The sequence below is a fragment of the Narcine bancroftii genome, chromosome 5, assembly GCF_036971445.1.
Source record: "Narcine bancroftii isolate sNarBan1 chromosome 5, sNarBan1.hap1, whole genome shotgun sequence".
Lineage (NCBI taxonomy): Eukaryota > Metazoa > Chordata > Chondrichthyes > Torpediniformes > Narcinidae > Narcine > Narcine bancroftii.
The window spans coordinates 186,811,995-186,839,125 of record NC_091473.1 but is presented as its reverse complement, the minus strand read 5'-3'; the positions used below and the strand labels follow the sequence as shown (position 1 = coordinate 186,839,125).

At 43.8% G+C, this 27,131-nt stretch overlaps 1 protein-coding gene across 1 annotated transcript in view; it reads right to left on the bottom strand.

Annotated features, from left to right (window-relative positions):
- Nucleotides 1–19,888, bottom strand: part of selenbp1 (selenium binding protein 1) — a 41,569-nt gene extending 21,681 nt beyond the window's left edge. The window contains exons 1-6 of the mRNA XM_069940195.1: nucleotides 19,750–19,888; nucleotides 13,514–13,570; nucleotides 9,989–10,101; nucleotides 7,644–7,829; nucleotides 4,969–5,089; nucleotides 2,408–2,590 (exon numbers count right to left, since the gene is read on the bottom strand). Of these exons, the coding sequence (XP_069796296.1) occupies nucleotides 2,408–2,590; nucleotides 4,969–5,089; nucleotides 7,644–7,829; nucleotides 9,989–10,101; nucleotides 13,514–13,570; nucleotides 19,750–19,753 (664 nt within the window). The 5' untranslated portion in view covers nucleotides 19,754–19,888. The remainder of the gene's footprint in view (nucleotides 1–2,407; nucleotides 2,591–4,968; nucleotides 5,090–7,643; nucleotides 7,830–9,988; nucleotides 10,102–13,513; nucleotides 13,571–19,749) is intronic.
- Between the last annotated feature and the right edge of the window lie 7,243 nt (nucleotides 19,889–27,131).

The following is a 27,131-nucleotide window of genomic DNA, read 5'->3' as shown; positions in this document are numbered from 1 at the left end:
GGTAGGGGACGTAGCGGCAGCATCATATAATTCAAAAGCTAGAGGTGTAGCTATATTAATTAATAAAAATGTACCAATCAAAATAGAGGAGGAAATAATAGATCCAGCAAGAAGGTATGTAATGATAAAGTGTCAGATATATTCAGAATTCTGGAATTTGGTCAATATAAATGCACCTAATGAAGAGGATCAAAAGTTTATGCAAGATATTTTTTTGAAGATTGTAGATACGCAGGGGAATGTATTGATAGGAGGGGATTTTAACCTTAATTTGGATCCAATGTTGGATAAAACAAGACAAAAGACTAGCAAAAAGAATAAAGTGGCCAAATTTATGGTTAAATCAATGCAGGAAATGAAACTTATGGATATATGGAGGAGGCAGCACCCAGGGGAGAAGGAATACTCATATTATTCATGTAGGCATAAAACATACTCAAGGATTGATATGTTTTTGTTGTCAGCCCATATTCAAGGGAGAGTTAGTAAAACTGAATATAAAGCTAGATTGCTATCTGATCATTCACCCCTGTTATTAGCAATAGAACTGGAGGACATCCCACCAAGAACATATAGATGGAGGTTAAACTCCATGCTACTTAAAAGGCAGGAATTTAGAGAATTTATTGAACACCAAATTAAAATGTACTTTGAAATAAATACGGAATCAGTGAAAGACAAATTTATCTGGGATGCAATGAAAGCCTTCATTAGAGGGCAGATAATAAGTTATGTAACTAAGGTGAAAAAGGACTACAATCGGGAAATAGAACAGTTGGAAAGGGAAATAGTAAGTACAGAAAAAGAACTAGCAACAAGGGAAGATACAACAAAAAGAGAATTGGCAGACAAAAAAATAAAATACGAAACATTACAAATGTATAAGGTGGAGAAGAACATAATGAAAATAAAGCAAAAGTATTATGAGCTAGGAGAAAAAACATACAAAATATTAGCCTGGCAACTTAAAACTGAACAAGCTAAAAGAACTGTATTGGCATCAAGGAAAAAGGACAAACAAATTACATATAACCCAATGGAGATTAATGAGAACTTTAAGGAATTTTATGAACATTTATACCAAACTGAGAACGAGGGGAAAGATGATAAAATAGAAGAGTTTTTAGCTAAAATTGAACTGCCAAAATTGCAAGAAGAGGAGCAAAACAAGCTGATAAAACCATTTGAAAAAGAGGAAGACATACAGCACGGTAACAGGCCTTCTCGGCCCGCGAGCCTCGTGCCACCCATTTACATCCAATTGACCTGCATCCCAGTATGTTTTGGGCAGGAGGAAACCCACACAGACCCAGGGAGAATGTACAAACACCTTACAGACAGTGTTGGACTCGAACCCCATGTGCTAACCATGCTGCCAAGTTCAGTGTATGTACAAATATATTTGTCTTTTAAACTGTTTATTCTTAAAGCAGGTATATTAACTGGACATTGTAAGAGTGAGTCTCAAGCAACTGGAAAACTCACTTATCTGGGATCTATCAATCCCCACAGGTGCCAGATACCAGGGGTTTCACCATTATGGGTCTTGAATCATGAAGAATGCAGAGCACTTGATTAAATATCACACACGGACTGTACGCATGTCTGAACAGGGAATGGATGGCCAGAGCATATTTGAATCTGGCGAGGGCAGGGAACAGTGTTACAATTAGTCAAATTGTGCATGGTATGGAGAAAAATGCTGTTAAAAAACAGTACAAGGACAGGGCAGTTCTTTTAAGACAGTGAGGTACATGGAAGTACTGGGCTGCACCAAGGGTCTGGGCAGGACAGAGTGGGTTGACTCATCGAGCTTCTGCCCCACAATTCCAGCAGTTGGATTTCATCCTGGCCTCTTGGAATTATTGTTGGTCTTGATGCAAATTACAGTTGGAATCACGGCGAGGAGTTTTAAATCAACATCCTGACTTTCAGTGTTGCATGAGAACTTTGCCTGTTCTTCCCTGTAGCGCTGATGCTGCTACAACTGGGAGGCATGGTATGCATAGTGGTTAGCGCAACAATGCTACAACGCCAGCAACCGGGGTTTGAAACCGGCGCTGTCTAGAAGGTATTTGTGTGTTCACCCTTTTCCTATAGGTGCTCTGGTTTCCCTCCCCCATTCAAAACGAACCAGAGATGTTGGTCAATTGGTTGACACGGGCTCGTGAGCCGAAAGGGCTTGTGATCATACTGTACATCTAAAAATAAATCTCCCCGAGTGTGAGCAGGTGAGGGGTAAAATCTGGGCAGAGTTAATCTGAATGCGGGGAGTGCAAGGTGTGTAATCAGTGTAGAAATAGGTTTTGTGGTCAGCACAGACTGGATGGGCTGAAGGGCCCTGCTTCAGTGCTGAATCTGCAGAAGGAAGAATGGCTGAAGCAGGTCCTATCCGTCACACACTCACCAGCTTCAAGATCTTCCAACTTAAACCCGTCGGCAAAGGCTTTGGGTGTGCCCCATTCTGAGCTGATCATGACATTGTGTCGGGGCTGATACCAGAAGTCGTAGCCGAAGGGAGCTGCCTGTTCCTCCTGCTCCCAATTCCCTGTCACTTCAAACGTCTCGCCATCCAGCAACACAAAGCCACCTGGTTGACAAGGCAAAGGAGATCGAAGTGAAACAAGAGCCTGCAGATGCTGTGATCATTCAAAATTGACCTTTCTCCTTCGAAATTTGGTGTTGGAAACTCAACCCGCAGACCAAATCTAATCTTAGTCAAGTCACCTTTATCTATGCTTGCATGGTGAAGATGAGATAGCGTTTCTCCAGGACCCCGGAGCATATTTACATAAGTTAGAACAGAAGTTAAACACATATAAAATATTATACAGTAAAAATCCATGGTACATTATCCACATATGTCCTGGTAATTCAGGATCCTGATGGCTTGAGAGGAAAAACTTGCCAATCTGGACATAAAGGGTCCTAGTGCTGCAGTACCTCCCACCAGATGGCAGAAGGGAGAACAGTTTACATGAGGGGTATGTGGAGTCCTTCACAATGTTTATTGCCTTTTGCCTAGATGTCCATCATAGTATCCATAATTATCTTTTAAAATTTTTTTTATTTTTATAGACTTGCAAAATTCAGTGTAATCTTCTAACATTCTTACAATATACAGGGTCTGTGTTTATTACCCCCGCCCCTCCCCCCTCCCCCCCGCCACCCCTCTACCCTGACTCTTCTGAAAAAAGTCAATGAACTTGTACAAAAACAAATTCTGGTGGCGTCATAGACTCCTACAGAACCTAGGATTAAAAACAACCAGCATGGCTAACTAACAAAGGCAAAAGGAAAAAATTAAAAGGAAAATAAAACTTAAAAACTACACTAAAAAAGCACATCCCCTGCACCATCTCCCACTTTCTTGGTCACTTTCGTTTCCCTGCTAGGACAGATTGCTACAGTACCCCCATTTCAAAAAGGGGGTGCTAATCGATCTGTGTGCCAATGTATTTCAAGTAAGGTTGCCACACTTATATTGAAACTAATGGCTTCATGATCATGAAAATGTTCCCCTAAACATACTTCTGTCACCTGTCCTGTCTCATTCCCTAATAGGAGATCCAGTATTCAGGTCAACTCAAGTTCAAGTTTATCATCATCTGATTCTACAAGAACAACCCGACAAAACAGCGTTCTCTGGTCTTCAGTGCAAAAACACGCAGACATAACACACATATAGAAAAATAAAAACATACGCTGGGGGGGAGGGAGACTCCAGTGATCCTCTCTGTCACTCTCTCTGTGGATTGACCTCCAATCTATTTCTCTGCAGCCACCCGACTGCACTGTGATGCAGTATGCTCTCAATAGAGCCTCTATAGGAGGTCGACATGATAATGGCCAGTAGTCTTTCCCACTTCAGTCTTCTCAATAAGTGCAGTCGCTGTTGTAAGGGAGGAGATGTTGAGTGTCCACGATAGGTCACTGGTTAAATGAACTCCAAGGAACTTGATGCTCTCCACTACACAGTTGTTGATGTGTAGTGGAGAGTGGTCTTTCCTGGTCCTCCTGAAGTCCACAGTCACCTCCTTTGTCTCGTCCACATTGAGACTCAGGTTGTTACTCTTGCACCATATTACGAGATCCTCCACCTCTTCTCTGTAGTGTGACTCCTCGTTGTTGCTGATGGGGCCAACTACAGTCGTATCATCTGCAAACTTGTTGACGTTGTTGCAGCTGGATCTGGCGATGCAGTCGTGGGTCAGTAGCGAGAATAGGAGCGGGCTGAGTATTTAGAAAACTTTTATGAACACATTTGACAAAGAGCCATCCAACTCTTTTACATTACAAGAGTTCCAGTCAATATGTGGAATGTTAAAGTCACCAGTTATCAAAACCTCCTGATTCCTGCAGTTGTCTGCTATCACCCTGTCACTCCTCCAATCCTTGCTGACTATTGGATTGTCTATAAAACAACCCCATTAACAGTGCAACACTGTTACAGCACCAGTGACCCGGGTTCAAATCCTGTGCTGTCTGTATGGAGTTTGTACGTTCTCCCAATGTCCACATGGGTTTCGTCCGGGTGCTCTGGTTTCCTTCTATCCTTCAAAAATGTACGGGGGGATAGTAGGTTAATTGGGTGTATTTGGGAAGCACGGATTTGTGGGCCAGAGGGCTTGTTACCATGCTGAATACCCTCTGGTCTGTCCTGCCTGAGCACAGCTGTGATATTTTCCCTGACAAGAAATGCCACTCCTCCTCCTTTCTTCGCTCCCGCTCTATTGCATCTGAAAAAATGAGCTGCCAGTCCTGAAACCAAGTTTCACTAATGGCCACAATATCATAATTCCACATGCCAATCCACGCTCTAAGCTTGTCCGCCTTTCCTACAATACTCCTTGCATTGAATTAGATGCATCTGAGAACATTATTTCCACCAAGCCCTGCTTCCAAAGAAAGACATTGTTAGTGTTATGCACTCTTGTGCTGTAAGGGATGTTGTCTATGACACACTACCTTTGGCGTTCCCAGACGGGTCACCGAGGGAACTGATCATGACTTCTCCGCTAGCCAGGCAGTGAGATGTGTGAGGATTGGCCAGGTTACACTTCCAGAATACCTCAGTTGGTTCCACAGTCTGAAAAGAGAGTGCCACAGCATGACAACAAAAGAGGAGGGGGCGGCCGTTTCTAAAGAGTAAACGAATGAAAAATCGTATGGTTCACAGGCAACCCCAGTGGTTGTTATCTAGATGGGTGGGAGTGATCTGAATCTATCCTCAAACCGTGGTGACAGAGTTTAGCATCATACAGCAAGGAAACAGGCCATGAAGCATCTGTTCACGCTAATTCTATTCATATTCCTGTCAATGTCCCCAAAGTTCCACCCCTCACCCGCTATCAAGGAGGACACTTGACAGCTGCCAATTAAGGCATTGATTACCCCCCACTCACATCGAAGGGATGTGAGCGGAAAGGAACATCTGGGTGGGAAGCCCATGCAGTCACAAGGAGGACATGCAAATTACACACCCAAACACAGTCTATCTCTCTCTCTCTCATACACAGTCTCTATCTCTTTTACACACACGCCCACCCACGCAGTGTATCTCTCTCTCTCATATACACACAGTTTCTCTCTCACACACATAGTGCCTCTCTCTCACACACGCACCTGCACACATACATATGCACAGTGTTTCTCTCATACACACCTGCACACACACATATAGTGTCTCATACTCAGTGTATGATAGAGGATAGTTCTATGAATGGAGAGGAAAGACAGTGAGGAAAGGAGGGATAAGGGGAGAGAGATAGTCATACACACACACACGTGCATAATTACATTGTCTCTCACACACACACACACACACACACACACACACACGCGTACATGCACACGTGAAAGGAATGTGGCCAGGGTATGAGGATGTTGGCTACTTTTCTCAGGCAGATGGAGGGAATTTTTTTTGATGGTCTTATCTTATGTTCTTGAGCAGAGCACTTCCTGTTCCACAGCGAGGCAGCCTGACAGTGCACCTGCAGGTATTAATGGATGCAGGAGATGTCCTGAATTTCCCTGTGTGACTGAGGACATCGAGGCACCGGTGGGTTTCTTGGCCATTATGTCAACATGTTTGACCAGGACAGGTCATGGGAGACCTGTCGGAACTTAAAGCTGACTACTCTCCTCGCCTCTGATGTTCCACAGCTGCCTCCATGAGGCCAGCCAGAGATATTCCTTTTGCTTTATGCCCCCCTCGCCATCATCTACTCAAGTCCTGATGAAGGGCCCTGGACCCAACACCTTAACTACTTTCTCTGTCCTGCCGAGTGCTTCCATCCTTTTCCGTATTTTGTTTGGACTTTGCTTGGAAAGATTAAAACAATTTCAGTGGAAAAAATACACAAATGGGCCAAAAACAAGCCTTGTATTTACTCAAGGACAACCCAGCAGTCACAAAGACCCCTCGCTCACTCGGGGACAACCCAGCGGTCCCAGAGACCCCTCGCTCACTCAGGAACAACGCTGGCATTTTATTTATTTTTTTTTTTTAAATTTTTTATTAACAACGCTGGCATTTTAGAAGCAGATACAATGGTCATGTTTAAGAGGCTTCTAGATAGACACATGAATATGGAAGGTTGGCGAAACTCAGCAGGCCACGAAGCATCCGCAGGGTAACCAATGCTTCATGTCTGAGCCCTTTGTCAGGAAAAAAAAACAGGCAGATGGGGGAGGAGTTGAGGAGAGGTGGGGGGGGGAGGTGGAAGACCACAGGCCATTAGGTGTGAATACAGGTGGGAGGTTGCAAGAGAAAGAAGCAAAGAATAGATAGAGGAGAGGATAGGTCTATGAATGGAGAGGAAAGGAGAAAAGGGGAGAGAGGCAGTCTCACATACACACAATTGGTGGTACTGCCAGAGTTCCTGTCATGGCTGCCACTGGTGCGGACCTGGGAGAGCAGGGAGTGGAGACACAGCCCTCTCCCACAGGGTCCTACCACCCAGCCTAACTGGCAACAGATCCATACAGGCTTTAAACAGCTCATTAAAGGAGACAACAGTGGTTCATTTAAAATCCTGCGACTGTGGGGTCTGGGCCAAAATGGAGGCATCTTTGCTTGGCAGTGGCCTGGAGGGGTTGCAGACTCCAGGGGAACAGCGGACTGGCAAAGCAGGGAACAACCCCCATTGAAAAGAAGCAAAGGGGATGACCCCCAAGGACCATGACCATGGCGATGGACCAGCTTGGGGAAGGGGGGAGTAGGTTCAGTGGCTGAAGGACACACACAGGTGGTGGGCTGTTGGCGACCTTTGACTGAGGATCCCGCACAGACTGCGGGCTGCTAGCGACTTGATGTCAAAGGAATCAACCAGGCTGCTGGAGACAGTCTTGTGAGAGCTAGGTATCAGAACTATGATATGAGAGGATAATGAGGGCAAGAAGGGGCTCTCAGAGGGCCCTGAGTGCTGAAGGCTTCCTCGTTGTGTTGGAGCTCGGGTCGCTGATAGTTTGAACAGAGTCTATGAGCCTGCAGAGGAGGCGAATCCATGAACACTTGGTGTCTCCAAAGGGACTCTCTTTCGATTCCTTTTCTCTGACTGTAAGGGACATGGGGCAATTTCTGCTGATGGTGAATCTTTGTCTGCCTTATGGATCTGACCTGATCTGCTGAAAAGTATCACCTTGTGCAACCTGGGTGCTCGTACATCAGTGCCAACATCCACCACGTAGATCCTGGACGAGATCAGGGACGGCAGGATCAGACGGTTACGCTTTTTGGAAGGGTTCCCATAGCAACTGCTGCAAGCATTCCAGCCAGAGTGGTGAAGCTCATCATTCAGGTTTGGCATTGGCAAACGATGGATAACCTGTGGAGGAGGTGGGGGGGGGAGAGCTCATCTTTATTACCATTGTCGCTGGACCACCTCCCACCCCCCCCCCACCCCCAGTACCCCATCAATTTCAACCTCCACATGCACCTCGGGTGGACAATTCCATGGGTTCACAACCCTGTGAGCATAGTGGTTCCTCCAGAGGCCCGACCTTTCTAGCTCTCTGAGAAAGATACCCATTTATCACCAGAGAACACATTGGTCACATGACACAGTCTTGCCCAGAGATTTGGGCAATTTCCAACTTTCCATGCATTTCCATAGGTTGTATTTTGATGGAATTCTCTGTCCATTAAAGTAATGGAGGCTGCCTCAGCAATGGGGGCTACCTTGGAGCGCCATGGTTAGTGAAAAAGATGGCAAGGTTAGTGTAGGGCAGCACAGTTGCGTAGGGCTGCACAGTTAGCATAGCGCAACGCTGTTACAGTGCGAGCGACTGGCGTTCAAATCCAGCGCTGTAAGGAGTTTGTACATTCTCCTCATCTCTGCATGGATTTCCTCTGGATGCTCCTACCATTCAAAACATACAGGATTGGTTGGTCAACTGGGTGGCACAGGGTTGAGGACCAAAAGGGTCTGTTACTGTACTGTATCTCTAAATTTAAAAAATTTTTAAATTAAAAATTAAATATTTAAGGGGAGATTGGATAGATTTTTGCATACTAGGGGAAATTAAAGGATTTGGGGAAAAGGCAGGTAGATGGAGATGGGCCTATAATAAGATCAGACATGATCTCTTTGAATTGCGGAGGAGGCTGGACAGGCCGGCTGGTCAACTCCTGCTCCTATTTCTTATGAAAATTATTTCCTGAAAACCTTAGCTCCAAAGTCAAAATCAACATAACGTATTCAGTTCTGCTCATCTCATTAAAGGGAGGATGTTGGCGCTGTGAAGAGGGTGCAGAGGAGATTTACCAGGATATTGCCTGGATTGGAAAATGTCTTATGAAGCAAAGTTAACAGAGCTAAGGCTTTTCTCTTCGAATGAAGAAGAATGAGAGGTGATTAATGGAGGTCTGCAAGATTATGAGATGTGTAGGTAGGGTAGACAGGAAGCACCTTTTTCCCAGAGCAGGGGGAGCGAACACCAGAGATTGAACGCCACTGAATCCCGGCCCCCAGCTGGTCTGCTGCCATGATCATGGTCCTTGGGGTTATCTCCTTTGCTTCTACTCAATGGGGACTGTTCCCTCCTTTGCTGATGCCCTGTGCTAGTCTGCTGTTCCCTCGGAGTCTGCAACCCTTCAAGGTCACTGCCAAGCACAGGTGCCTCCATTTGGGCCCAGACCCCACAATCACAGGATTTTAAATGAACTACTGTTGTCTCCTAGATGAGAGGAGGAAAGTTTAGGGGTAAGGTTTTTACACAGAGATATAGCGTGGGTGCCTGACATGCATGGCCTGGGTGGTGGTGAGGGCTGGTGCAATAGAGACATTCAAAAGACTTTGACAGTCACATGGATGCAAAAAAAAGAGGTAGGGAAGTTTGAGATTGTTGAGTAGGTTTATGTGGTTTGGCACAACATTGTGGGCCGAAGGGCCTGTACTGTGTGGAGAACATATAAACTCCTTACAGACAGCGTGCGGATTCGAACCCTGGTCACTGGCGCTGTAACAGCGTGGCGCAAACTGCTACATTAATCATGGCTCCCTGTTGATGTTCCAAGCATTTGAGTTACCCGTAAATATTCATGTATAATGCAAAAAATGTTGTACTGAAATTCAAGCTCTAAGTAGGGAAGGGTCGAATTATATACGAGGTTATTATTTTAACAATTTTTTTCTGCCAGGTTTAACAATAAGTAAGATTACCAGCAGTTGCCTACATTGACGGCAGCGCGACTAGGTTGGGGGGCGGGGGGAGAGGTGGGAGCGCGAATCGGGTGAGCAAGGGGGGAGAGAGACACCAGCGTGACTCGGGCAGGCAAGGGGGGAGAGAGAGAGAGACACCAGTGTGACTCGAGCAAGCGAGGGGAGGGGGGTCGTATTATATACTGGGGTAAAATTTTTCTCTCTTTTTCCCCTCAAAAATGGGGTGGGGGGGGGAAAAAAAAAAAATCGCATTATACACGAATATTTACCTTCGAGGCCCCAGCCAAATCCTTGCTTATATTTTACAAGAGAAGGCTACCGACCTGACAGTAGGTGGACGATTTGGGATCCACATCCACTGTTGCTAGGTAGTCTGGTTTGTTGGCTGCAGTGTTCCTGTAGATACAGGGCAGGTAGACAATTTCTTCCCGTGACCCTTTATTGTCCAAATAAAAAACAAAATGGAAACATTTTAATCCAAAACCTTCTCCACTTTTTCCTCTGAGCAGAGGACCAGCGAGAGCACTCTGCCAGTGTGTATGCAGGCTTCTTGACAGAGAAGGCTTCAAAATTGAATCTTGTTGTCACTGTACGCCCATTGGCACTTTGCCTTGCTGAAGTTAATGCTTGGACAAGTGCGACGATGTTGAGATGAGAGGTTGTCGTCACGTACGTGAGCTTGATTGTCCATGCACTCAGGCCGTGCTGCAGAAGGAATGAGAATCCTGCCCTTTGAACCATACCTGACCTCCACAAGGGAACATGAAACAAATATTGACCTCAAGGATGCGTACTTAGCCCACTGCTCTACTCACTTTACACTCATGACTGTATGGCTTGGCACAATGCTGTCTACAAATTTATCACGGTCATCGGCAGAATCACGGACAGCAGTGAGGGAGATAGATCAGCTCGATGAGTGGTGTCACAACAACCTTGCACTCAACGTTAGCAAAAAAGAGCAGCTGATAGCAGACTTCAGAAGGGGGAAAACCAGGAGAGCACAAACCAATTCTTTTCGAGGGGGTCAACAATAGAAAGGGTTAAGAACTTCAAATTCCTGGGGTCAACATCTCTGAAGATCTGTCCTGGAGATTGTGGATGCAATCATGAAGAAGGCTCTCCAGTGGCGATGCTTTATGAGGACATCTGTACAAGGTGAGGGGAGGAAGGTTTAGAGGAGACATCAGGGTTTTTTTTTTTTTTTTTTTTTTACACAGAGAGTTGTGGGTTCCTAGAATGCCAGGGATGCTAGTGGAGGCTGGTACAATAAGGACATTTAAAAGACTGTTAAACAGGCATGTGGATCCAAAAGAGTAGAAAGTTATGGGTGTGAGGTAGAAAAAATCTAGTTTGTTGAGTCGGTTACTATTTGTCGGCACAGCTTCGTGAGCCAAAGGGCCTGTATTGTTCTGTCCTATGAAAGGTGCTATGAAATACTGGCTCCCAGGAATTTAATTTTGCTCACTCACCTCTGATTCCCCAATGATCACAGGATCTTACACTCTGCTTTCCCTTTCCTGATGCCCACAATCAGCTCCTTGGTCTGGGTGACATCGAGTGAGGGGTTGTTGTTAGTGCACAAAAAACTGGCAGTGCTCCTGCTGTTGTGGACTCCACGGGGTCCAACCACCAAGACCTTACGCCAACGGCTCCGCCGAGGCTTTAAACAGCCTGTTAAATGAGGTAACGGTAGCATACCATGGTGGGGGGGGGGGGGGGCAGCAGACTCCAAATGAGCAGCAGAGCAGTTTCAAAGGGCTGAATGGCCTTCTGCAACTAGTCTCTGTAAAGTCATACAGTGTGCAAATAAGCTCTCTGGGTCAATGTCCCCGCCGACCAAATTGTCCCACCCACGTTCGTGCCATCTGCCTGCCTTTGCCCCATATCCCTCTCAACCCATCCTCTCCACGTACATGTCCAATGTTTTTCTAAACATTGCAATAGCACCTGCCTCAACAACATCGTACGCCAGCCCGTTCCGTACACCCACAATCCTCTATCTAAAAGATACAGTTAGCACGGCGGTTAGCGCCACGCTGTTACTGCGCCAGAGACCGGGGTTCGAATCCGATGCTGTCTGTATGGAGTTTGTACCTTCTCCCCATGTCTGCCTGGGTTTCCTGCGGGTGCTCCCATTTCCTCCCACCCTTCAAAATGTACCAGGGTTGCAGGATAATTGGTGCGTTTGGGAAGCACAGGTCCGTGCCTTAAAAAAGATACCTCTCAAGTTCCTGTTAAATCTCTCCTCTCTCCCCTTAAACTTAATTCCTCTGCTCTGGGCAAAAGACTCTCTGCATTCACCTGATTTATTCCTTCTCCTAATTTTGTACACTTCATCCTCCCGCCTCAGCCAGCTCTGTCTCTCCCTGTGGCTCAGGCACTCGAGTCCCAGCAACATCTTCATTGATCTTCTCTGTACCCACTCCAGCTTGATGACATCTTTCATAGAATATAGAAATCTACAGCACAGTGTACGTCCTTCATCCCATAGTATTGTGCCAACATAATAACCTACCATATATCCCAGCATATAACATAGTCCTTGAACTTTAACCAATGTCACCCAAAAACCAGTATACGACAAGTATAAAAACCGAACGTTAACAGCGAAGTCTCTGCGATCCCCCCATAGGGTCCATCTGCCCAGTCTGACTGCCATCAGCTCTGTTCAGGATTTAAATGGCCCACTAAAGGAGCCAACTGTGGTTTATTTTAACATATGCAAATATAATTTAAACCTTTACTGGGTCATTTACTTTTTTAACATATCGTGACAGCAGTGTGATGGTTGGTAAAGGACTACTGGGGCAGTAAGACGGGGTAGGTTGGCTTATACAGCAAGTTTAGCTCAAAATCATTCCGGGGTCATCTTATACACTGGCATATAATATATGCCTAGAATTTCCCGACTACATGACCATCCATTTTTCTCAGTTCCATGTATCTCTCTAAAGCAATCCTATTGTACCTGCCTCCACCACTGTTGCCGGCAGCACATTCCATGCACCAACCATTCACTCTGTGAAGAACTCCATGTACTTACTCCTGCAGCACGGTGAACTGAAAAGTGGTCAAATGGAGTTCAATCCGATTAAGTGTGAGATGATGCATTTTGGACACCGAGTACAAGGTTAATGGTCGGATACTTAACAGTGTGGAACAACAGAGGGACCTCTCAAGGTTGCCGTGCAGGTTGAGAGGATGGTAAAGAAGGCCTATTCCTGGGCTTCTTTAGTCGGGGGATTGAGTTCAAGAGTGAAGAAGTCATGCTGCAGCTCTACAAATCTCTGTTGAGACCACATTGTGTTCAGTTCTGGTCACCTCATTATCGGAAGGATGTGGAAGCTACGGAGAGGGGGCAGAGGAGAATTACCAGGACATTGCCCGGATTGGAAAATAAGTCTTATGAGGCAAGGTTAGTGGAGCTGGGGCTTTTCTTTTTAGAGTGAAGAAGGATGAGAAGAGACTTAATATTTTGAGAGGCATAGATAGCCAGCAGCTTTTTCCCGGGGCGGGTGTAGCGAACACCAGAGGACATCTGTACAAAGTAAAGGGAGGAAAGTTTAGGGGAGACATCAAAGAGTCATGAGAGCCTAGAATGCTTTGCCAGGGGTGGTGGTAGAGGGTGAAACATTTGGGGCATTTAAGAGACTCCTAATAGGCATATGGATGAAAGAAAAATTGAGGGTAATGAGGTAGGGAGGGCTTAGGATTTTTTTGGTAGGAATATACAAATCCCAACAACATTGTGGGCTGAAGGGCTTGTACTGTGCTGTAGTGTTCTATGTTCTAAAACTGAACACAATCTTCCAAATGCTTTATTCAACATGTGCTGGACTACTCACCCTTCATGGCTTCAAGAGGGCTGCTGTATCCAGGACCACATGACCCACACTTCTTAGCTGAGAAATAAACACAAGCTGTGAGTTCAGTTCAAAAGTTCAAATTCATCGTCAGAGTAAATGTATGACAAAAAACACAAGGCTGGGGATACTCAGCTGCTCAAACAGCGTACTCCATATAACAAAGAAAATGATACATAACCAATGTTTCAGGCTTGAGCTCTTTGCAATATAAAGGACACAGTTTGACCTGCTACGTTTCTCCAGCAATTCTATTTTTACTTCAGTCACGGTCTCTGCAGACTTTCGTGTTTTCTTTCACATATGATAGCTTCTCTTCCTCGCTGACATCATTTCAAGGATGCGAACTTTGCCCACTGTTCTACTCTCTCTAAACCCATGAATGTATGGCTGGGCAACAATTCAAATGCCATCTACAAATGTGCCGATGACACCACGGTCTTCCGCAAGATCACGGACGGCAATGAGGAAGCGCACAGGAGTGAGATAAGATCAGCTGGTTGAGTGGTGTGTCAGGACAACCACCTTGCGCTCAATGTTACCAAAACTTCAGGAGGGGGGAAAATCAGGAGAACTCAAACTCATCGAGGGGTCACAGGGGAAAGAGTTAAGAACTTCAAATTCTTGGGAGTCAGCATCTCTGAATACCTATCCTGGTGCTTCCATGTGGATGCAATTATGAAGAAGTCTCGCCAGCGGTTATATTTGGTGAGGAGTTGAAGGAGATTCGGTACGTCACTGAAGACGCTTGCACATTTCTACAGGCGTACCGTGGAGAGCATTCTGACTGGTCGCATCACGGTCTGGTACAGAGGTACCAATGCCCAGGACAAGAAAAGGCCATAGAGGGTTGTGAACTCAATCAGCACCATCTTTGGCACCAGACCTCACTCCATTGAGGAAACCTACAAGCGGAAGTGTCTTAAAGGAAGCAGCCTCTATCACCAAGATCCCCCACCACCCAGGCCATCACACTGCTATCATCAGGAAGGAGGTCTAGATTTTTATTGAGTGACAACATTGTTTGACGGGTTTAATATATCTTAGATTCTGAACTTTAAATGAGTGGGAGGGGAGGTAGGGAGGGTGGGATGGGAAGAGGGAGGGGGGGGAGAAAACAACACTGTATATATTTGAAAAGAAAAATGTATGTATCTTGATCAATGTGGTTTATAGTGTGAAAAATAAAAAATTTTAAAAAAAGGAAGGAGATCGAGGAGCCTGAAGATGAGGATCCAGCGGCACAAGGACAGCTTCTTCCCCTCCACCATCAGATTCCTGAATGAACAATGAACTGCAGACACCGCCTCACTTGTTCTTATTTTTGTTTGCACTAATCTATTTATTTTTAAATGTAACATAGCAATATCTGCTGCAAAACAAGGAATTTCATGACTGATTCATGACGATAAATTCTAATTCTGATTTCAGAAATACATTTTTTTAAATATTCAGCTATCCTTGCAAAAACAAAATGATATAGTGACAGTGTGGAAGTGATTCTGTGGTGTGGGGAGCAATCCCTGATCAGAACAAGGGGGTGGTTCAAGAGAGCTGGGAGAAAGGAACTGTTTTTAACCCCAGAGGTGTTGGTCAGTGGTCCGTGGCCTTCTGCCCAAAAGGAGCAGGGAGAGGAGGCTGTGACTAGGGTGATGGGGGGGGGGGGGGGGGAGTGTTCTTTCTGTGCCAGCTGCCTTCTCCCCATGTTCTCATTAAATCCTCTCTGATTCCAGCCCCCATCCCACCAGATACTAACGGCAATTTACAATGTCAATTAACCTAATCCACCGGTGTCAGAAGTAAAAGTGGAGAAATTAAACCAGATGGCATTAATATCGATCTCCTGTTTCCATTTGCTCACTTTGCCTCCATCTCTCTCAATCTTAATTCCTGTCTCCTTCACTCCAGCTCCCCTTGTCTCTCTCTCTCTCTCTCTCTCTCTCTCTGTCTCTGTCTCTGTCTCTGTCTCTGTCTCTGTCTCTGTCTCTCCCTCGGTCTCCTTCACTCCAGCTCTGCATTCATAGGGCCACCCCCCTCTCCTGATCAGTTCTCAGCTTTCCACTCCTGCCCTCTTACCCATGTCTTCTTGGATCTTGGTCTGTGCACCTCTTCTGCCCCTTCTTCCCTCTGTAACGAGCCCAAAGGACCCCAAAACCCAGCAGCAATAGACATTCACCAAGACAAGGAGTTTTTAAAAGACAAAAGTTGTTTTTAATCAACTTTAAACATGAAAACAGAATCAAACTTTAACTTATCTCTATACTTAACTACCTCAAATTAACCCCCTTCTAATTCTAAGCGCACGTGTATGATGTGTGTGTAAATTTAAGAAAAGTTCTTTGGTTCACAGTCCAATCTCACTACTTCTCCTTCTTCCAAGTTCTCTGGATGCAGGCAATTCTTATACTGTGCACAGAATTTAACATGTATAAAGTTCACTAGGCTCTGGTGCTCGAAAAGTAAATGTTTACTGCTCAGGAAGGTTCTTGTAGGGTTTTCAGAAAGAGATTTGTTGTTCCAGGACATCCACAACTGAGGTATCACCATTAGTCACCTCAATGTCTCGGTGATGAAACTTGCCCCATCAGGGTTCTCCAGATGGTAACCTCTTTCTTTCAGGCTATCACAGAGTTCCTTTCTGTTCCACTTATTCCAAGAGAAACATCAGACAGAGAGCACTTCCAGCCATCCACCACTCTGGAGCTTTTCTGTTTCCCACCAGCTTTTCCTGGCTTGTTTCAGCTGTGACTGTTCAGTCTCTTTCAATGTCACACACACTGGCTGAAAGAGCTTGTTGAGCTAGGTCTCACCTCTCTCTCTCTTCAACTGCCAAGAAGCCCATGTGACTCCTCACTTGCAAAAACCCCCACCTTCTTCAGCAAACCACAGGAGTTCTCCTCTCTTGGTCAAGCTGTTGTCTTTGATAAACAAAACCCAGGATTGACCTTTCTGTGAGCACTTTGCAGAAAGGTCAGAAGCCTTGTAGTTATCCAACCATCTAGCCTGTCTCCAATTCCAAACAATGGTCTCTTAATTTCATGACATCATTTCAATTAGCACCTACTTGTGAAATGTGAATAAAAGTCTCCAAAGATCCTGCAATGTTACTAAATATGAATTCTCAGTATTTCAAATAAGATCTGTTTTAAAATGTGTGTATGCATGTAACCTACTCTAAATCTTACCAAAATTCCTCCCAATATTTATCCATTACATCTCTCCCCTCCACCCGCCAGATTTTTTTTATTCAGATGCCTACTTGATTTTTGCTTTCGCTCGTACCTTGAAGAAGGGCTCAGCCCCGAAACGTCGATAATATACCTTTGCCTCCTCTGGACGCTACAGAACCTGCTGAATTCCTTCAGCACTTTTGTGTATTTACATTAAACTGATCCTTCACTGGCCTCTCAGACCCTTGGGACCATAAGACCACAAGACATCAGAGCAGAAATAGGCCATTCAGTTATGAGCTGATCCATTCTCCCACTCAGCCCCACTGCCTGGGTTTTCCACATAAACTGATGTCCTGGCTAATCAAGAACCTTTCAATCTCTGTCTTAAATACACCCAAAAACTTGACCTCCACAACTGCTTGTGGCAACAAATTCCACAGGTTCACCACCCTCTAGCTGAAGAAATTCCTCTGCATCTCTGTTCTAAGTGGGCGCCTTTCATTGCTGAAGTTGTGCTCCCTCATTCTAAACTCTCCATCCATGGGAAATGACTTTTCTACATCTACTCTGTCCATGCCTTTCAACATTCAAAATATTTCAATGAGATCGCCCCTCATTCTTCTAAATTCCAATGAGTTCAGACCATGAGCTGTCAAACACTCCTCATATAGCCTTTTCATTCCCAGAATTATCCACTTGAACCTCCTTTGAACTGTCTCCAACGTCATCACATCCTTTCTTAAATGAGGAGCCCAAAACTGCTCACAATACTCCAAGTGAGGTCTCACCAGGGCCTTAAAAGCCTCAACATGGCACCCCTGCTCTTGTGTTCTATTCCTCTTGAAACTAATGCCAGAAACATAGGAGTGTGATCTTGTCCCACTGCCCTGACTCTGTAAGGGCAGCTCTTTCCCATCAGATCACATCAGATACTATTTATTGTTATGTAATAAAACAGAAATGTAATATTATGTGAAATTGCCTTTAGTCTGCATGGCGAAGATTTGCCATTATCATTGCCTGACGCCCCCTCACAGTCAGAGAAAGAGAAGCCAAAGAAAGTCCACCCAGAGACGGATTTGTGTATTCCCCCACCCTCCAGTACTCCCGCAGCCTCTGTCGCTGCACAAGATTCCAGTCTGGTTCAAACCCGTCCTCAGATGCAGACCTCCGACAAGATGAGGGAGGTTGCTGTTCTTTAGCAACCAGCCACATTTCATACCTTTGCCAACCTCGACGAAGGGCTTGGGCCTGAAACACTCCTTTACTTCCTATGGATGCTACTTGACCTGCTGAGTTTCTCCAGCATACAACATATAACAATTACTGTGCCAAAAGAGGCCATATTGGCCCTTCCAGCCAACACCGATTTGAGTGTCACACCACAATCGCAGAATTTACGGACTTTCCCGTTTCACTCCTTTCAGCCAGATTTCTCATTTGGCACAGGATCCACTAAATTAACTCAGCCCCAGCACCCCGCTTCAGGTCTCTGAACTCAAGGGATGTTTTTAAGTGCAAAGAGCAAGTTGTTCTCTGCATGGTTGCAGTGGCGCGGGGGTGGGGGGCTGGGTAGAGTCCAAGGTGAGGAAAGGTGAGAAATGATGGGGAGGTAGCTCTGTGAACACAGAGATAGGGGAAAGGAGACAGATAGACAGGGGGTGTAGGTTAATTGAGCAGCACACTCCCATGGGCTATTACTGTGCTGTAGGTCTAAATTAAAAATGAAAAGGTTGGCCACCCCTGGGTTAAGGGCTTCAAATTCCTGGCTGTCAACATCTCTGAGGATATGTCCTGGGGCCTCCACGTCGATGCAAGTAGGTTCACCAGCTGCTATATTTCATTAGGAGTTTGAAGAGGTTTGGTATGTGTGGTGGTACACCACTGGCCTACTGCAGGGGGCAACCTCTGTACCTGCAGGAGTGTAAGGGGACAGGACAACACCTGGCAGCCTGTCAATCAGTCAGCCTGAATGCGGCAAGCCACACCTGGTGGGGTGTCAATCACCCTCTGGGCTCTAAGCCTTCACCACCTCACTCAGAGTTGCTGCAGCCACAGCCAGCCTGTCTCTGTGGAAGTCTTTGTGGATTCAAGCCTGTTGTACAGTCTTTATCTTTGTGTGTGTCTGATTCTGGCTAATAGTGCACCACAGTATGTCATCGAAGACCTTTGCAAATTTCTTGTGTATTGGGAAGGGGAGAGATAGAATGGGGGAGTGGCTATCAGGAACCAGAGAAATCAATATTAATGCCACCTGGTTGGAGGGTTGTCCAGACAGAACCATCCTCCAATTTGGAGGTGGTCTCAGTCTGGCACTGAGACCACAGACAGATATGTCAGCAAGGGAATGGGGCGGGGTAATTGAAATGGGTGGCCACTGGGGGAATCCATGCTGTTGCAACAGATAGCTTGCAGGCGAGGGGAAAGGACATTGGAATAGTGGGGTGGGGTGAGGTTCAATGCAAAGTCGATGTCAATGCCATCTGGTTGGAGGGTGTCCAGACTGAAAATGAGGTGTTGTTCCTCCTAAAAGCAGGTGGTCTCAGTCTGGAAGTGTAAGAGACCATGGTCAGACATGTCAGTAAGGGTATGGAAATAGGTGGATAACTTCTCTTTCACCTGTATAACCTGAATTAGTGGCACTGGATTCCAGCCAATGAAAAGCCTAGTAACCAGATGATTGTATTTTGCAACTTTCTATGAAGCGTTCTGAGACTTTGACCATTTGCACCAAATCATTCTACCCGGCTGCGTTCTGAACCCTCCCTGCGTGAAACTCCTGCAAGTAGAGATCCTCCCGCCGTGAAAGCCTCAGCCCTCCACCCCCTTCTCCCTTCGCAGAGACTTACAAATTGGTAGGCAAACATCAGGGGCTCTCGTCGCCACCCCCACGTTCTCAGAGAGACAGACGCCTCCAAACACCTGAGCGCTTCACGGAGAGCGAGGTTACTCGAAAGCCCTGCACAACTTCCTGAGAGAGTTGCAAACACTGAGCCTTTTGTTGAATAGTAGAGACAATAAAAAGGACAGGAGCCACCGCCTTACCCATTTTCTCAGATCTCAAGGAATTGGAACAATCACAAAGGGTGGCGGCGAAGTAACGTGTCGAACCAGAGAGAGAGAACAAACTCCACCAAGTTTTACAGCGGGCTGCTCTGTCCACATGGGAGGAGGATCGAAGATGTTTGCTGATCCGGGACTCGGGCACACGATCTCTTTTTTTTTAACTCTTTGCATTCCGAGCCAGTACGACCCTGAAACTTCCTTCCCCGCCTCGGTTTCTTCCAGCCACAATTGTAACATTGCTTGGGACCAAATAGATATCTGCCAAAATTCGCAGATTGACAGTACATCCTTCGGCCCTCGAAGTTCTGCCGTCCTGTATATTCCTACCAAAACAAAACCTCTAAACCCTCCCTACCTCGTAACCCTCTATTTTATTTTCATCCATGGGCCTGTCTAAGAGTCTTTGAATGCCCCTAATGTTCCAGCTTCCACCACCATCCCAGGCAAGGCATTCCAGGCCCCCACAACTCTCTGTGTAAAAAAAAAACACCCTATATCTCCCCTAAACTTTCCTCCCTTCATTTTGTACACGTCCTTTGGTGTTTGCTGTTCCTGCCCAGGGGAAAAAGGCGCTGGCTGTTAAGCCTATCTATGGCTTTCATAATCTTGTGGACCTCTATTAAGTCTTCACTCCAGAGAGAAAAGTCCCAGCCCTGATAACCTTGCCTCGAAAGACTTATTTTCTAATCTAGGTAAATCTTCTCTGCCCCTCCTTCATAGCTTCCACATCCTTCCTGTAATGAGATGACCAGAACGGAACAACATATAAAAACTGAAGACAAGTGTGGCATCTCCTGAGATTTGTTGAGTTGTGACATGACCTCTAGAACCTTGAACTCAATCATTCAGGTGCCTTGCCATTTGGCATTTGGCATGGGTTATCATGTCTCTCCATCTGTCACCATCTCTGGCCCTCCAAATTATTGTTGTTGCCTCCCCTGTTCTCCTTTGGACTTGGACTCAATCCCACCATCTGATAGGCCTTCTTAATTATCCTATCAACCTTCAATACGTCTGCGCCTGGTCTCATGCGCTGCCAGACTGAGACCACTCGCAAATTGGATGAACAACACCTCATCCTCCATCTGGGCACCCTCCAACCAGATGGTATTTACATTGACTTCTCTGGTTTCCGTTAACCCCCTCCCCTTCTTTTTTCCCCATCACCTTTCCCCCAGAGTTTCTATGTGTTTTTAACACATCTAGTAGGGACCCTCTGTTGGAATCTAGGGGTTAAAACAGTATGAAATAAATGATTAATTAATAAGTGTATATTTACTGCATGGTTCAGGGAAAAAGGAATGTGATTAAGTGGCAATCACAGCAGGGAGCAAAGTTGGCTGAGCAAAATTGTCTCTCCAAAATACAGGGAGAGGAAATGCATAAAACAATTTAGGAGGAATGCTCAAACTAAATGAGGTGGTGAGTAGCACAGGAGACACAGGCCAGATCAGAACAAAGAATGGCCTGTAAGAAACAAAGGGAATGGAAAACAAGTCTAGGAGGAAGATTAAGGCAGGAGGAGGTGTTAAAGAGAACAGCAGAAATTGGCAGGACAAGAACAGAATGGTGATTAGAGATATCTGGGGATGAATTAATTTCTGATCAACACAACGGGATAGTCTGGCCTGGAGGATTAAGATGGGAGTGCTACACCCCAGATATCTGCAAAACAGGAGATGACTTGTGATAACCCTTATGCAAAAAGATCTAGCAAAGGAAGATAACTTTTGTTCTGTATGATAATGAAATCTAGCAAAGGAAGCCAACTTTTGTTCTGTATGATAAGGTTGACCTATATAAACTGAACCAACTGGACAATAGGGGTCAGTCTTGGGGAGTAGCTCACTGTGAAAGTGACCTATGAACTAATGAGTGACCCAGAGCTCTGTTAAGTTTTATTCTTGTGCTGTGTAATAAATTGACTGTTGAACCGAATACCTTCTCCTATCACTTCATTCAAAGAACGCGCTGGACTCAGACTACACATAGACTAAATTAAGAGTAAGTTAAAGCCAGAGTCCGACACCTCTCACAGGTCCAATGACCCAGGTTAGATTTGGACCACCACTGTGAGTGAATTAGAATCAGGTTTGTTGTCTGAACACGTGTCACGGAATTTGTTGTTTTCCATCAACAGTATTGTGCAGAACGAAGTGTAAAAGTACTATAAATTACAATTCCATAAATACAAGATTTTTAAAAATAAATACTCGTGCAAAAAAAAGGAGAAAAAGAGCAAGTTGTTCTCTGCATGGTTGCAATCTGGTTGCATCACTGTCTGGTATGGAGGTGCAATGCACAGGACAGGAAAAGGCAACAGAGAGTTGTGAACTTGTTCAGTCACCAGTCTTCACTCCATCAAAGACATCTACAAGAGCCAGTGTCTCAGGATAGAGGCGGTGTCTTTATCCTCAAGGACCCTCACCACCCAGGCCATGCCCTCTTCACACTGCTGCCATCAGGAAGGTGGTCCAGGACCCTGAAGACAAACCCACAATGGTACAAAACCAGCTTCTTTCCTCTATAGCCTGTTCCTGCCCTGAACTTTGGCTCTTCCATACCAGACAGTGATCCAACCAGTCAGAATGCTCTCCACGGTACACCTACAAGTCTTTGGTGACATTCCAAATCTCCTCAAACTCCTCACAAAGTATAGCTGCAGGTGATCTTCCTTCATGATTGCATTGACATGGATGTTCCTGGATTGATCATCAGAGATGTTGACACCCATGAATCTGAAGTTCTTAACCCTTTCCACTGCTGACCCCTTGATGATGACTGGTTCATGTTCTCCTGATCTCCCCCTCTTGAAGGGTGCGTATTTCCAAATTATCCACATGACCGCATGGAGCTCCTCCTCTTCCCTGGGCGCACTCCAGTTTTTACCCCCCCCCCCATATCCCTACCACGCTCGCATTAGCAGATTAATTACCCGCTGTAAAAGTAGGCGAGTTGGTCAAGTTTATTGTCATCTGTCACACATACACAACCCTCGGTGCAAATCACACAGACGCACAACCAGACAACTCACATACAGACAATATGGGCATGACGAGTATTCATATATACAAGTAAATAAATATTGTTTCATGGATATGAGAGTCTCGGGTGATCAGTGGGAGCAGTTCCTTTGGTCATTCAGCATTCTCACTGCCCGTGGGAAGAAGCTGTTCCTCAGCCTGGTGGCTCTGATCCTCCTGTATCTCTTTCCCAACGGGAGCAGCAGAATATGCTGTGTATGGGGTGGAAGGGGTGTTCAATGATTTTGTGTGCCCTCTTCAGATAATGTTAGTATCTGGAGTGGGAGTTGTTTTCTTCAATATTTATTACTTCACCGTGAAGATATCAATTATAATATATACAAATATTCATCATTAAAATATACACAGTGACATTTTCAGGGTGGGAGTTGTTTTTTGTAACTTTATTTATTGCACTTTGAATTGTATTAACAATATGTTCAAATGTTCTTCATTAAATATACATAGTTACATTTTCCCTCTTTTCTCCCCCCACCCCTCTCCAAAACCAATAAATATTAAACCTACAAAATACAAAAAAAAAACCATCTTCACAAGAAAGAAAAACAAAAAAGAAAGTCGTGTCGTCTACTTTTGCATGTTGAATCTAATCATGTTTATCTTCTTATCACTTTAGGAGATGAAGGTCCGATGCCGGCATTTTCTTTCATATATGGTTCCCAAATTTGTTCAAACAATGTATATTCTTTTAAATTATACATAATTTTTTCCAATGGAATACACTTATTCATTTCCATGTATCATTGTTGTATTTTCAGGCTCCCTTACAGGTTGTTGTTATGCATTTTTTTTGCTACTGCTAAGGCTATCATAATGAATCTTTCTGGGCTCTATCCAATTTGAGACCTTGTTCTTTACCCCTTATATCATTTCAAAGAAAAATTTCTGGTTTTTTTTTGGTATGATATTCTTTGCGATTTTGCTTAATATCTGACTTACCTCTTTCCAAAAAGTATTCACTTTTGTACATGCCCAAATTGCGTGTTTTGTTGTTCCAATTTCTTGTTTATAGTGAAAGCATCTATCCGACATTGTTGGGTCCCACTCTTTTAATTTTAGTATCGTCTGTGTAACCAATTATATTGTATCATACACAATCTTGTGTTTATTGTATTTTTCATAGTTCCTGTAGAGAGCTCTTCCCATGTTTTGTTCTTTATGTTTAAATCTTTTTCCCAGCTTTGCTTAGGTTTATACCTTGTTTCATCATTTTCTTTACATTGCAGTTGAATGTACATGTATATTTTAAATCTTTGTATCTGTAATTATATATTCAAAGCTGCTTCCCAGTTTGTCTTTTAAATAAACTTTCAACTGATGGTATGCAAACATTGTACCGTGAGGGTGGGAATTGTTGATGGGAATGGGGTGGAGGGGATGGAAATAAAGTGGAGATGGTGCAAAGATGCTGGCAGCTGACGCAGGCTTATTGGGCCAAAGGGCCTGTTTGCCTGATCGTAGTTATGGCCTCTACGACCTGCAATTCTCACTGATCTTCTTCTCCCAGTTGCTTCCCAGTAAACAGCTTGGTTCAGGGCCATGGCAGAAGGAATTTCGGTTTGCAGAATTCTTTTGGGTGTAGACTAACTCCTGACCTCAAGCGACTTCCTACAGATGCTGGAAGAGCAAAACAATGGTTTAAAGTTAGTTTTTCTGTCAGACAAAGAGTCACCATGAGCCTTTCCCAGCGCCCCTAACAATAGGAAAAAGAGAATCAAAAGAGGAGTCCCTTCAGAGATACTGAGTGTCCGTGGATTCACCTCCAGCGTCTCCCACTGCACAGACCCCTGTTCAAACCATCAGCAATCCAAGCTCCAGATTAAACCTCTGGCACAATCAGGAAGCCTTCAGTGCCCAGGCTTTCAAAGCTTTGAACGACAGTAAAACCCCTGGTATCCGGCACCTATGGGGGGTGGGGGTTGGTAGATGGCAGATAAGTATTTTCCGGTCGCCTGAGACTTACAATGCCCAACTAATACACCTGGATTGAGAATAAACAGTTTAAAAGAGAAAAATACTAAATTGCATTACACTGAACAAACATGGATGTATAAACCTTAGAGCATTTATTTTCACTCACTTTGAAAACATTTAACCGTCGCTGGTGGTGTTACTGCAAATTTTCACTCCAATTAAATTGTCTTTTACATCTCTCCAGGCAGATGTGTGAATATTGAGATGGAAGGATGTTGCTCCACCCACTCGTTATCAATGGCTGAGGGACATTATGTCCTGTTTAAGTTTAGAAAAGATATGTCAATCAATTAACTATTCAAATGTAAGGTTTCAAATGCTGTGGGGACCATTCTTGAATTACTATCATAAACTCTAGACAAAATATTATTTTCAAATTTTAATGTTTTCCATTTTATTCCATGATCGAAGTACATATTTTCTGTAGTTATAGACCTTGGATTAGGGAATAGGGTTTAGAATCACACCGTACTTGGAAAATATACTTTTTTTTCTCTATTTGATGTAATTTTGAATTACGGTTGTGTTTCATCTGCTTTTTTTAAAAAATTTTTTATTTTTCACACCATAAACCACATTGACCATGATACATACATTTTCCTTTTCAAATATATACAGTGTCATTTTCTCCCCTCCCCCTCCCTCCTCCCATCCCACCCTCCCTACCTCCCCCCCCCCATCCATTTAAAGTACAAAATCTAAGATACATTAAACCAGTCAAATAATGTTGTCATTCAATAAAAATAAACAAGAAATTCCACTGAGTCAATTCTTTTCATTTCCTTCTCCTTTCGTTAATTTAGGTGGTAAATGTCCCCGGTAGGTTTTCTCTATTGTGTTTCATGTATGGCTCCCAAATTTGTTCAAATGTTTGAATATTATTTCTTTAACTATATGTTATTTTTTTCTAATGGAATACATTTATTCATTTCTATATACTATTGTTGTATTCTCAAATTATCTTCCAATTTCCAGGTTGACATAATACATTTTTTTGCTACGGCTAGAGCTATCTTAACAAATCTTTTTTGTGCACCATCCAAATCAAGTCCCAATTCTTTGTTTTTTATGTTACTTAGGAGGAAGATCTCTGGGTTTTTTGGTATATTGTTTTCTGTAATTTTATTTAATATCTGGTCAAGATCTTGCCAAAATTTTTCTACTTTCTCACATGTCCAGATTGCATCAATTGTTGTTCCCATTTCTTCTTTTACAATGAAAACATCTGTCAGATACTGTTGGGTCCCATTTATTTAACTTTTGAGGTGTAATGTATAGCCTGTGTATCCAGTTATATTGTATCATATGTAACCTCGTATTTATTGTATTTCTCATCGTTCCAGAACATAACTTCTCCCATGTTTCCTTTTTTATCTTTATATTTAAATCTTGTTTCCATTTTTGTTTAGTTTTACCATTTGTTTCCTCATTCTCCTTTTCTTGCAGTTTAATATACATATTTGTTATAAATCTTTTGATTATCATTGTATCTGTAATCACATATTCAAAGTTACTTCCCTCTGGTAACCTCAGACTGCTTCCTAATTTGTCCTTCAAGTAGGATCTCAATTGGTAATATGCCAGCACTGTATCTTGAGTTATATTGTATTTATCTTTCATTTGTTCAAATGATAATAATCTATTTCCTGAAAAACAAATTTCTATTCTTTTGATCCCTTTTTTCTCCCATTCTCTAAAGGAAAGGTTATCTATTGTAAAAGGGATTAGCTGATTTTGCGTCAGTATTAGTTTTGGTAGTTGGTAATTTGTTTTATTCCTTTCTACATGAATCTTCTTCCAAATGTTGAGCAGATGATGCAATACTGGAGAATTCCTACGTTGTACCAATTTTTCATCCCATTTATATAATATGTTCAGATATCTTCTCCCCTATTTTATCTAGTTCTAATCTAGTCCAATCTGGTTTTTCCCTTGTTTGATAAAAATCTGATAGGTATCTTAATTGTGCAGCTCTATAATAATTCTTAAAGTTTGGTAGTTGTAAGCCTCCTTGTTTATACCATTCTGTTAATTTATCTAGTGCTATCCTCGGTTTCCCCCCTTTCCATAAAAACTTCCTTATTATTTTCTTTAAATCCTTGAAAAATTTCTCTGTTGAGCGTATTGGTAATGTCTGCAATAGGTATTGTATCCTTGGGAAAATGTTCATTTTAATACAGTTTATCCTTCCTATCAGTGTTAGTGGTAAATCTTTCCAATGCTTTAAGTCGTCTTGTAATTTTTTTCATTAGTGGATAATAATTGAGTTTATATAGATGGCCGAGGTTTTTATTTTTTGTATACCTAGATATCGCATTGCTTGTGTTTGCCATCTGAAAGGTG